Below are 13,564 nucleotides of genomic sequence, written 5' to 3'. Positions count from 1 at the left end.
GAGGGGGTATGCCCTTGCAATCATCTAATCTTTAAACTGACTCACCCAGTCAGTTATACAGGGATGCTCAGCTTAATGATTACAGAAATGTCAATAACTACCAATCTGTTTCACTACCAATACCATTTTTCAAAATTTTTGAGAAGGTGAGGTATTCTAGCATAGTATCCCACCTTAGCAACAATAATATCATCATCAAATCACAGTTTGGGTTATAGAAGAGTTGCTCTACTGAGAATGCCACTTACATGATCATTCACTGAATTTTACAAACATTAAATAATAAAATGGTGCCAGTTGGTATTTTCTGTGACCTATTTAAGGCATCTGACTGGGTGAATCACAGTATTCTCCTATATAAACTGAAGTTTCATAGGATTGATGGTATATCCAACTAACAAATAATGTTTTTTCTAAGCAATAAAATGCAGAAATTTGTACTTAGTAATTCAACCAATATAGTTCAGGGATGTAATAGTGACGGGAGAAATCATGTATGGGGCAGCCAAAGGCTCAATCTTAGGTCCACTATTTTTCCACATACTACAGGATCTTGCTAATACAGAACAAGCAGAATTAGTTCTTTTGTGGAAGACACTAGCATTGCAATCAATCCAAGCATACATACAGAATCAGAAGAAATGGTAAAAAATGTTCTTAAAAGTATCATTGACTGGTTCCTGTGAATGGTCTCACCCTCAATTTTAAAAAAGGCACAACATATTCAGTTCTGCTCATCTAGAGGTATTACATCAACGATAAGTGTAGCATATGGTGAGGAAATACCAGAATAACCTAGTTCAAGCACATTTGCACATAGAATCACTGCATATCTTGGGGAGAGAAATCAGTAAGTTGGCATATTTTCATCAATAATGTCATACAGAATAATGTTCTGGGGTAGCTCATCTTTAAGAAAGAAAGTCTTTGTTGCTCAAAAACGTGTTGTAAGAATGATATGTGGTGCTGCCCCACAATCATCTTACAGACATGTTTATGGAGTTGGATATTCTTGATCACTGCTTCGCAATATATTTATACCCTCATGAAGTTTTTTGTGACTAAGCCACTACAGATAAAAATGGACAATCATGTACATGATTACAATACCAGAAGGAAAAATGACATTCATAACTCCACATTAAAGTTGTCTTTAGCACAAAAATGGGTGCACAACGCTCTAACAAAAATTTTCCAGTGATACAAAAAGTGTCAGACAGCAAAGCAAAATTTGAAAATGAACTGAGACCAATTCCCTTTGACAATTCTTATTTTGTGGAATAATTTCTACTATTGTAAGGTGTTACAGGTGGTGGGTAGGAGTTACTAACTCATATCTGCATATCTTTTTTCTTTTTGTCATGAAAAATAAACAACAAAAACTTTTAAAAACTTAGAAATATTCACAATGTAACCACATGTACATACCATGCAAAATGATCCATGGAACACGCAACAACAACAACAACTAACTAACCAGCCAACTATGTAACGAACTTTGGCTTGTGGGTAACACAAACACATATGTACTTTCATAAATATCTCAGCAAGTAAAGTCCCAACAGTTAAAAAAAATTATTTCATCTAAATCTATAATATGGTCTGTGAAGTGTCATCTCACTACCTTTAAATACCTGTGATTGTGCAAGAAAATGTTTAATGTCATCAAGGCAATCTTGTCAGCTTCCATTTCAGTCGCAAAATCAAGGCTCATGTGATGTGATTAATAGGAGTGTTTTTCCTCACTTTGAAAAATACAGTAGGCCTAATTTATAAACTAAACATTTTCGCACTTCTGTTTGCAGTTCATATCTAGAATTAATTGATGCAAGGTCATTCAGATAACTGGAGTAGGTAACAAATTTGCAACACCTCCCATTTAAATTCAGTATGATTGGGTAATATGGAGAAGTAGCAGAAACTCTTACATGTGCTCAAAGATTAACATAGTTTCTCTTGAACAAACAACTACCACCTTACTATCCTCATATGATATAAAGCTTTTTGCAAGTCTTCCGTGTCATAGCTAATGCACTGCTATCTAACTGAAGAAAGGAAACAAATAATGACATCAGAGCTAGCATTTATTTGGCACTAAGGTATTGGAAACAAAGCCTAGGTTCACATTAGGTACAGATGAGAAAAATCAGTCATAACGTTGTTGGAGGAATAACTGCACCATTTACTTGAAATAGTTTAGAAAAACCACAGAAGACAATCCAGAGTAGTTGGGTACAAGTCCAGTGACTTAATCAGTGCACCACCACAATCCATATATTGACTTAAATAATGCGAAACACTTGAATACAGAATACAAGCAAGAACAACAAGCAGAAAATAACTTATTGAGTCCCATTAGTTAATATAAAAATAAGTCATACCTGCAAGAAGTGACTGTGCAGAGCATCAATCAAGTGAGATTTATCAAGCTGGTGTAATACAGGTGACTGTGCCACTGTCTGAAACTCCTCTCGTAAAAAGTGAAGAGCCTGACGGTGTACCCAAGCTGAACCATGAGGTTGGCTTCCCCATCTCAATACTGTTGGTAGCGATTCCAAAGTCAGCCACTCTAAAATTAAATCTTCACAACCCTGAGAAAGTATATCCAGTTCCAAGAATCTGCCAATCTGATAAAGTTCCATTGCTTCTTCCAAAGGACTTGGACGTGTTCTACCAGTATTTGTCAGGGCTTGCACCTGTAAGTACAGTGGTAAAAGACATGAATCACAGACATTTACAGGTACAGTAATAAAAAATAAACATGGAACATTTAAAATGAAAACAAAGAAATGTGTAACAAATGACTTATTTATTAACAATTGACATACCTCTCCCAAACTTCCTGCACTGCTTCCACAACCACTGCCTCTCAGTATTAATGAAAGGTCCACAGTATCCAAATAAACAGCATGTAACAGCACACGAGCATAACGTTTTGGTATTACACTTTCATCCAACACTATTCTTGTTGGTATATGAAGAGCTCTTTCTGTATGCTCCTCTCCAGAGCGGGTACGACGCTGTATCAAATTGCGGAAAAAGGGAGATCTTGCACTCAGAATTGCCTTATGACAAGGAAGTTCTAGTTTTGGCCGAAAGCCATATTCAGAACTTCCTGAGTCTGGCCTCTGATAATCCCCGTCAGAAGTAAAAACCAAAGCAGCATCAGCATAATCACCCGTTTCTAACAGATATCGCAAGTCATGATCAAGAGGATTCGGCATACCAAATTCCTCACCAAGCCTCTGTAACAAACCAACATCCAAACTACCATCATGAGGACAGATGTCACCTGTGTATAAATATCGTAATAAAGCAGAAAACATCTGAACATCAACTCCAGGAGTCCTAAGCTCAAGGCAAATGCGTGCTCCATATCCTGGACAGCCAGCAAGCAAGTCTCTGAAATATGGACACCTCGCAGACAGCAAAGCACGATGCACTGGGAAGCACAACCCTCTGAACACCAAATCTGCATCTGTACAATATTTAAAATCGTATAACGTTGACAGATCTTGTTTGTAAGTAGCGGCTGGTGGTCTTGCCAACTCTGCTTGCACTGATAGGTCCTTCAAGGCTGCCAATGCCTCGTATTCTTCCAATAAAGCTCCAACTTCCATTGGTCCCCATTCAGCAACCAGCTCACGTAATACACGCCCGTGATCACACGCCTTTGATGACCGACGACGACGAATAAATCTTTTTCTGAGTGTTGCAAACCCAGTTGCTTTTTTCTTCCTCTCCCTACAAAATTCAGAAGCCAATGTAAAACCACACATAAGGGGCACTGAACAAGGCAGAAAACAATAAAATAAAACGCCCATACCTTACAGCCACTGACAGTTGTTCACTTGTTCCTGAAGGTGCAACAACAGGTTGAAAAGCAGGTGAATATCTGGCAGTTTGAGTCATAGCACCAACTTGGCCCTGAGACTCTGCTGCCAGGTTGGAGGCAGATGCTCCCATTCTACCAGTCATGCGATCATCTCCCGCCCAGCAACTACGCTGCAACGCACAAGGAATGAGGGCTCGAAAGACATTCATTTCTTGCCCAGCATCCAGGCTGCAAAAACAGATCGAATTAACCAAAATCGGAGAATCTCTAATTACTATTGCATGATCAAGCTGAAATGTAGCATAAGCAATACAAATTTATTTAAAACTGTTTCCCATTCTCTTGTATCAAACTTTGTTTGAAAACTAAAAATGTCATGCCCATCATGCACACAAGTATCTATATATTGTCTTGATTGAAAATAAACGATGTGTTGTTTTTCACATGTGTGTTACTCACCTGAGTTTAGAACTCGCATTTTGTGCTCGTTATTCTCTCTCAAGACCCTCGCATATCCACACTATGTGAACATAAACACAGCTCCACACAGTCTGCCGCCATGTTTACATTTGTCTAATGTTTTGACAATCGCATACTTTAAGTTCACAACGCAAATATAAACCATCCACTTAACTTTTATTTCTGAGAGGCATTTCTAAGCATGAAAGTAAGACCGAAACTATCCAATAACTATAAGCCTCACGTTCATTGAGCAGAAAAACTCTACTCTTTCGGCTAGTAGTTTTCTCATCGAGACTACGATAGTACACTACAGTAAGCAGCTGCCTGAATGTTGACAATATGATCCTGTACGTTTCACTCAATAGGCAAACCCCCTCACTGTTTCAAGTATAAGAAATTTTAAAAGAACACTGTAAATACAACTACGAAGTCGTAAAAAATTATACAATATGTGATAGCAACATGCTACAGCAGTTACTACGTAGCATCTTTGGCCTCCCGAACATCTAAAAATATAAGTCTATCATCTTTGTTCGTGTAGCCATTTTCCGAACTCAGAAGACTGCAGGTTGAGCCATTGAAGAAGGATTTGCAGTTTGAACAACTTGTAAAGAAAATGATTGGAATTCAAGGAGCATTCCGTGTTGCCCCGAGATTTGGCAGCATGATTTGCCAAAGTCGCTCTATTGTTTCGGGTGTGCCCCGAACAAAAATTTCAAAAGCGGTATGTTTGTGGAACTTATCTGAGATGAGCATTACGCTTACAAATAACTTTTATTGTTCGAAATCATTTTGTGTAGCTAGTTAAAATATAGTAGTAATTTAGATTATGAAGATATTTGTAGACTCAGTTCCCCGTTTCTAAATGATTTAATATTACCACAAGTTGATAAGGTTTCGAGCAGGTTCTTTTCTATTCTAGGGTCGGAAAGAACAGGCCGCTATGGTTTGTTGTAGCGTGCAAGTCTTACTTCGAATTATTTTCGATACATTCTGGTTGTAAGACATTTGTGTGGAAGTAGAAGGCCGTATAACCTTTACAACATCGTTCGCTACGTGTGAAAACCGTATCATGCATTAGTTACCGAGCGAGATTGCACGGTGGTTAGCGCACTGGACTCGCGTTCGGGAGGACGACGGGTCGACCCCGCGGTCTGGCCATCCTGATTTAGGTTCTCCGTGATTTGCCTATATAGCTTCACGTAAATGCTGGGATGGTTCCTTTGAAAGTAATGACCAATGGGACTTTAAACACTAATCTCCTCCAACTCCTGTTAGTTATGATTGTTGTCAACCTAGTCGCCCATTGTGATAAATGTTTCATATCTTAGTATGATAGTGCTGGGCTTTGTTCTACGTTTTGGTGAACCTCCTGTGTTAACAATACAAATTCATTATACATTGTAGAGCTTTACTTTTTCAGACACTGTAGCAGTAATTTGATTAGGGCCCTAGGTAAACTATATGTAGTAATGAATTTATTTGTAGAGCTGTTGAAAGTTACTCAGCAGAGAAGCTAAACTTCCTAAAAACCTGCCAGGAAACCTCAGAAGTGTTTTCAGAACTATGATATCGTTACTTCATGTTTTTATTTGCCAGTCAATATATCGATATCTGAGTTATGCATATGTTCCAAAGTCTGTGAAGTTCCCATAAAAGACCATGCAAGTGTGTGACAACTGTGTAATCAGCTCTGGTGAGTGTGAGTGACCACTACTTGGGCATCATACTTTGCATGTACCATCACTGCAGTGATATTTTATTACCAAAGAACACTCTCAGGTAATGTCTGCATCAGACCAGTAACTGGAGCCACATGCCAGAAAAAGTGCACACCTTGTGTGTGTGTGTGTGTGTGTGTGTGTGTGTGTGTGTGTGTGTGTGAAGGGTGAATGTAAAATTATGTAGGCTGAAATTCATTTCATGATTACTTCAAATTTATTTTGCTTTTGTTAGCTAGTGTGTGATGGTGCTTCCCTTTGCTACCCACCATTTGTCATGTGGTAACACTAATCAATATATCCGTTTTGAGGTTGGAGGTTAATTTGGTTGGGAACGGGCAAAGGCAGTGAGTGTGAATATGTAATAGTTTTGTGTTAACGGATTGCTTTTGGGTATCGCTGTTTGTTACCTCCATTTCTATGCAAGGTAAATTAGGTAATGTACTCAGTAATAGAAAAATCTCAATTTTTTTTTTTTTTTAACCACATATCCTGTAGAATGCCCTTTGACATGTTTAAAGGGTATAGAGACAGACTGATAAATTTTATATATATATAATTTTTTTTAATTTTGAAGTACACTGTAAATGAAAAAGTTGAGCAAGACATTTTTGCGTTGCCTACTACATTGGATGTGGAAAGTTCACAATAAACTCGCATGTGAAGTAATCAATGTGTTTATTTGGGAAATTTAAGTAAGATGCAGTATGCAATAACAAGGTTGGGTAAAGCATTCACATTAGTAGATTTATTTGTACAGGGGTATTGGACATATCATGGTATTAATTTCAGAATGAACACACTTGATAACTTTCCAAGTTATGGAGTGCTGGCTTATGGGAGTAACTGTATAGATAGAAGTGAAGACTTTTGTTAGTGCCAACAGCTTCTTTTACCACAACTAGCATAATCAACCATAGTTACTAGGCAACGGTGTTTACAGTGCATATACGTACTGGTAAACAAAAGCAGATGTAACACTAGTATTGCCACAATTAATGGCCATACTGTTTCGTATTGGATGTCAACAAGGACACAACATGAAAATGAAAATGTTTTATACATGTGTCTCATAATTTATTTGTAACTGTTGTGCATTGTTTGGACAGCTTTTTTCTTATTTATATGGCTACAGACAGTACTATGGAATATAATTTCTGTAAGTTGTTCAATTAATGTGAACCACTTGATGAAATGGATTGTTCCTGTAGAGTCTTTCTATACAAATTAGCTGAAGATAGTGATTTAATTTCACTGAAACTGGTAATCATTGTGTATTATTTGTGCAGTCTGGGCAAATAATCTTCTATAATAAGATAAACAGTGTTTAGATTGTGCAGTTACCTCCCAATACAGCTGACAATGTCCAGTAATCGTCATAGTAGTTCTCTAGTCCTTTTCTTCAGGTAAGTCCCCCTTTCCATCTTCTGTTGGTCTTATGATTGAAGTAAAATGGGAAAGAGGCAGCATACTTTAGTTAATAGTAAGTAAATGGATTAGTTATGTGATAATGCACACTTTGTCTAACAAAATCTCTGCTGTTGAGTTCAGATGTGCTGGTGGATGTGTATGCAAAATGAAAGTTGTGGTATGAGACTGATCTGTGGTGTAGCCAAATGTCTACATTTGTGTCACACTTAACACATTGATTCTTAATAAGAGATTGGTCTTCTTGTAAGAACCAGTGTTATTTCCCATGTAGGACATTGGTTTGTCATATAAAAATAATCTAATTATGAAATTGTTAAATTCTGACATTTGTTGACCAATGTGTGCCTTCTAGAGGTGTATTTTAGTAGAGCTGATAAATACACTAAATTTTAACAATATTCATAGTTTCCAGAACTTTGGGGTTCAAATTTTTCTGTAGGAAAGTATGTGACCTTCCTACTTGCTCCTCTTGGGTTGCTCTTTTTTTTCTGAGTGACCTGCAATTCTTCAGTTTCCTTTTTTGTTCCATAGAGGAAGGAACTATAGAACCGAAAGCTACACTTGTACTTTGTATACACTACACTAAGAGTTGCGCCTTCTGAAGCGATGTAGTGGCCAGCATGTCTCTCACACAATGTGGCAGACTCATTTTTGGCTGGAAACTTACAGATCTTTTACTTGGGCACAGAGCTGTGTAGTGGTTCCCTTCAGTGTGGGGTTGCTATAAAAGGCATCCATTCAACAACAAAAAGGTTCCTGCAAATTTCCTAACCACACCATTCACTGGTAGTCTAAAAGTTTGTATGTTCAGATCACCTATTACCAGACAGTCAGGGATTTGTTCTACTGTTCAAACATGTAAGTGGTTGTTGTGAAATGGACAGAGTGGTTTACCAAGCACCTTGTGAAGCATGTTGAATGATGTGAACTCTTTGGACATAAAGTAACAGCAAATGTGCTTGATGTTAGATATATTTGTCACCTATAACATCACTGCAGGCTATTAGTGTGTGGAAAGCTTCGTTGCATCATCGACATCCCCCACAAATTAAAAAGTTGTTTTGCTTGTAGTCAAATGCATTCATACATTTTAAGATGATTGCTGTGAAGAAAGAAAAATGAGGGAAGGACCATGTGGATTGACATCTTTTGATGTGGTTCTGCTGTCTACTGCCAAAAATTGGGGTGTGTGGTTTTCTATCTCTTCAGAGCTTGAAGGTGGTTGCGGTCCCTGTTATGAACAGCTTACTGACATTGACAAGCTCAGTGGATATACTGATATTGTCATAGTGTATCTGAAATAGCTTGTATAAAATAAAACTTTAACAGTATATATTTTGTTACACTTTGTGACTTGTAATGAGTGTTGACAGATGTGTGGAAATGTTGACTGCATTCACATTAATTTCATTTGGTGCAGTTTATTTTTCCATTGATGATGCTAAAGGTTCTCTAAAGTTCTAAATCAAAGAGACATTAAGTAGTGTAACCATTTGCAGCCAAACAAATTGTTTAGTGTTAGTAATTTGTTTGCCCAAGGATAATTTTACAATTATATAGGTTTGTCATCTTAATGCAAGGAATGTCTGTTTTTTGGAAAACTGAGAAATGCATTGCTTTTATAATTGTGATGGATACTAAAATTTATAAATCGTAATTTTTTGCTCTTTGTTTACAGGAAAAATACGTCCTGGGAACAGTCCTGGCAACCAGTATTTGTGTTATACCAGCCTATGTTTTGGTTAATTTGAAGCATTATTCTGGAAGAGAATAACAGGCTTACTTTCTGTAGAGTACCTTAAAATTTTGGTGTAAATATTTCACTGTTATACTACTTAGTGCATTGTTAATATTGTCAGCTACTGTGTTGGATGTAAGATTGCTACAAGCATTAACTAATGAAATAGTGCTGGTTGTGAGTAATACAGTTGTGTGAAAGTAAATTATGGTGAAAGTTGTCATATTTTACTTGTGGATGATGTACTAGCTGCAATAAAAGTTGATTATGTACAAAGTACGTATGTTCTAAGTTTTCTTAAAATACAAACTGTTATATACAGCTTACATGAGAAAAGATGAAAAAATGTTTTCGACTGAGTTATCTGTAAGCCATAATAGTAACTGCTTAAAACAGCAGTAGCAAGTAGTTCATGGTTTCTTTGCATTAATTTGTATTGCAGTTCCTTGGACCAAATCCCACACAAAATAGTTATCTTATATAGGACCAGGAAGACAAGGACTGGAACATTCTGCAAGAATTACTTGTATGTGCAAAAAGCTATTGCTGTGAAAAATCGTAATCAGCTGATGTGATTAAGCTCTGTGGACAGAATTTCCTGCTCTTTCCAAAATGTTTGCACCTGTAGAAAATTCAGGAAGGAATGCAATATGTATGGGATTAAATTGCGCCTCTAATAAATACCAAGTGTTGGACAAGCATATAGAAAAGATGGCAAGCTGTCTAGTTTCAACAGTCCTGGGCTTAGTCTGAGAGTTGAGCAATTTTCCTCCTTTCCTGGGTTCCTCTATACTGATAAACTACTATTTGGTGAGTAGTGATCTATCTTTGTACTTATTAGGATTTCTTAGGGTGTAATGGGGGGTCTAAATTTCCAGTGGAAGAAATGATGTTCTGAAATAACAATGAAAATAATAAATATTTAACAGTCAGTTTTTTCCTTCTCGTCCCATCCAGTAAGTCCCCCCTGACCTGCAGTTCTTGGTGACTTTCCCAAACTCCACTCCTTTTGCTAAACCTCACCAATCCTTTTCCTTCACCTTCAACCTTTCTGCCAGGAGGAGCAGCAGCAGTCACTGGCTTCTAAAACCTTTAATACATAAGACTGTGTGTGTGTGTGTGTGTGTGTGTGTGTGTGTGTGTGTGTGTGTGTGTGTCTGCTGCTTCTGCTTGGTGAGTAGATTTTTTTATCTAAATTATGTGCTCTGGAAGTTGGAAAGCTGCAATAAACTTGGTAAGTGGGTCATTTGTATGATAAAATGTCAATCTTTTTTTTCCTCTTGGTATGATTTTAGTGCTGAGTGTCATTAATGTGTAGAATTGTATTATGACACACATCACAAGCCCTGTCATCGGATGCAGTAAATGTTATGCAATGTTTCTTTGGAATAGTTGTTTTTGGAAGGATTTAATATCATATACTGCAAGTAGTCTGTGTTAGACATAAGTGCTGATACAAAACTTTAGTCAGCAATATGTCTCAATTACAGAAATATCACTGCTTGGAATCTGAATATATAATTTGTGGTGCCATGTTGGAGAAAGTCAAATCTATATTGTGTTCGTATATGGGGAAGATCTGTCCCAAAGACATAATTCATGGAAAAATAGTAAAAAGTTTAATGACTTTGTTGGGATCATCCCTCAGATTTGATCCACTAAAAGTCCCTTTATTAGACGTAGTTCTGGATCTTTTGAATGAGCCCAGGTTGGTGCAGGAATAGCATAAACATAATGACTTAATTGTTGGTATAAAATATATTTACCATTACTTTCAGTAGAAATGATGTTTAAATTGAAACTAGTACCATTTTTATGATTATTTACACACCATAGTGATATCGGACTAAATCTAAAATGTTATTGAACTGTTTTCCATAAGTAACAAATCGAAAACTTGGTATGGACATTGTGTATTGTCACTAAGAAATTTTTGTTTGGTACAGTAACAATGGTAAAAACAAAATTGTGTGTTCTACAAGTTTAATATATTATGTGGAAATAATGTCCAGAAAATTAGAGCTCTGCATGTGCTCGCTCATGCCACGTTAAGATGAAATCCTATAAAGTTTTGTAAAACTAATTTATTTAGATAACTTTACCAATATTGTGGGGTGAAATGTATAGAATAGCAGGAATGTTTGCCAAGTGAGTCAATAATAGTTCTGTTTAATTTTCTTGCCTTAAATAAGTACCTAGTTAACAGAAATTTTGCAAAAACTTGTCAGTGTATGAATTATAGTGGATATCCAGATACAGTACTGATTTACAGTAACACTAAAACATCTAGGAGATGATTATTATTTTTCCTTGGGGGTCAATGGCTTGTGAAAGTCCTTCAATTGGACATCACTTTGGCAACCGTTATGTCCTTAACCTAATAATCCTACTGGGGATAAGGACCTAAACTTGGAAGCCAAACTTTGCCATTCATGGCAAATCTTCGTCACAGAAGGAAAAGGTAGGTTAAAAGTAAATTGAAATGTTCTGTGATATTTGTTTCCAGTCACACCCTTTATCACCAGGCCTGACACCTGTGGAATGAGTGGAAGCACTATGAATCTGAGATAATGACTATTCACAGGATGAACATTGCAAGGCACCACATCCTTAAAATTATGTAACTGTACGTATTGATGCATGGATCATGTGAGCCAAAGTTACTTCATCATTGGAAAGAGTCAGTACATAGGTTACAGGCTGCTGATTGGAAAATTTTTGAATAAAATTATTAGACTTAAAATTGAATAGAGCATATGAATAAATAGCACATTAGAGATCTTGACTACTGTGTAGAACTTCTGTACAGAATAGGAATTGGCTCAAGTAGAACTTTCAACTTGGATTTGGCTCCTTGGCATTTAGCACCCCCCCCCCCCCTCCCCAAAGCTCTGCTGCAAACCTGTTGAAAATAAAACATGGTGAAAAACCCACGCCTTTCTGTACAGTGATTAGTGCTATCAAGGTACATATTGTTTTTTCACCTAGTGTTCTCTGAATGAATGCTGAAAGAGTAAATATTGTCATCTTGTGATAGAATATATGTGTAGGCATGGTAAAGTTAAAATTCTCACATGAACAGCAACCTACAGAGTTCACACACTGCTGGTCAGTATGTATGCCCTTGTCTGGGTTAAGAAGATTCTTACTGTGTGCAGTGTTGCCCCAAAATATGCCATAGTACTAAATAAGTGAAAGCAAGCAAAATAAACAAGCCTCACATCTCAGTGTCAGCAACAGTGGAGATCATTCTTGTAGTGAAGGTAGCAGCATTGTTTTTTCACGAGGTCTTGAATGCAATACTTCCAAGAAAGCCATCCATTTACCCTACATTCTAAGATTTTAAAATGATCTCCACTGACTGGCCATTTTGGGACAAAAATGCTTGTCAGAATACTGTATCGGAAACTAGGCAGTGTTTTGTTACATTCAAATGTTACTTCCCTTTGAAACCTGTGTGCTGATTTAACTGATTATCCTATTAGCTACATAATTCATTCACATTCAACATATTTTGATAGTAACACTTGTCATTCACAAAGAGAATTTTTTGAGACATCTGTCATGTAAAGACAGATGTCATTTAAAGCCTTACTGCTGTAAATACTGTCATTCACTAATGGTGTCAATAGAACTGGCTGTCCCTCAGAATTCAAGTCTGGCCTTCTGCACAATCTGCTATATTGCTGGATGCAGATGTTTCTGGAGGAAGTTTTGTTCTCCCTCCAAGCCATTGCAGTGCTGTATCTACTCAAGATCCAATGGTAAACACCAAACACTGTAGACATTCATGAGTTTGTCCACACCTTCCTTCATTTCTTAAACCACATTTTGGCTATCTACTAAAGGGGTATTAGTCTGATGAAACATCAGGGATAATTTGCTTCACTTTGTAATCCACCAGTGATAGCAGAAACTACCAGAAACATATCCATGAAGCAGCTCATGGATGCATCAAGATAACAGCTTATGTTAGTGTTTCCTTGTATAGCAGTTGCCAGATACCTGCCACTGGTTGCATAAAGTCAGTGATTGTCCATAGAAGTTAAACTTGGACATGTTTGGTTAGCATAGAATTGTTTATTATTATAGTTTGAGTTTTTGATTTGTCAATAATTGTCATATTTTAAAAGTTCTGGTATTTGTCCTGCAGTTTTATGCAGGGTTGAAATTTTTAAATGTTGTTTACCCATTATAAAATAGTTCAGATGGAGAAAGGTCTAAAATTAACAATGTACTGTTCACTTTGGGTGTAATGAAGGGGTGAAGGCACTAGAGGCATTTTGAAACATCTATATCATGTCAGGGTTGAATGCTATTGGGCAAATCGCACCAGAAAAGGATTTCCTAGTTTCAAGAAAGATTGTTCCAGCATGA

The 13,564-nt window shown here is 37.0% G+C and overlaps 1 protein-coding gene and 1 long non-coding RNA gene across 2 annotated transcripts in view; one reads left to right on the top strand and one right to left on the bottom strand.

Annotated features, from left to right (window-relative positions):
* Positions 1-4,769, bottom strand: part of LOC126471496 (BTB/POZ domain-containing protein 7) — a 55,663-nt gene extending 50,894 nt beyond the window's left edge. Inside the window, exons 1-4 of the mRNA XM_050099711.1 lie at positions 4,295-4,769; positions 3,827-4,063; positions 2,829-3,744; positions 2,382-2,696 (exon numbers count right to left, since the gene is read on the bottom strand). Of these exons, the coding sequence (XP_049955668.1) occupies positions 2,382-2,696; positions 2,829-3,744; positions 3,827-4,044 (1,449 nt within the window). The 5' untranslated portion in view covers positions 4,045-4,063; positions 4,295-4,769. The remainder of the gene's footprint in view (positions 1-2,381; positions 2,697-2,828; positions 3,745-3,826; positions 4,064-4,294) is intronic.
* On the top strand, positions 4,629-9,466 carry LOC126471497 (uncharacterized). The gene is made up of 2 exons (XR_007586311.1): positions 4,629-5,021; positions 9,128-9,466. It is a non-coding gene; the product is annotated as an uncharacterized LOC126471497 (long non-coding RNA).
* The last annotated feature ends 4,098 nt before the right edge of the window (positions 9,467-13,564 follow it).

Source organism: Schistocerca serialis, chromosome 3 (genome assembly GCF_023864345.2).
Source record: "Schistocerca serialis cubense isolate TAMUIC-IGC-003099 chromosome 3, iqSchSeri2.2, whole genome shotgun sequence".
Lineage (NCBI taxonomy): Eukaryota > Metazoa > Arthropoda > Insecta > Orthoptera > Acrididae > Schistocerca > Schistocerca serialis.
Note: the sequence above shows the minus strand (reverse complement) of the source record. Positions and strands in the feature narration are given on the sequence as shown.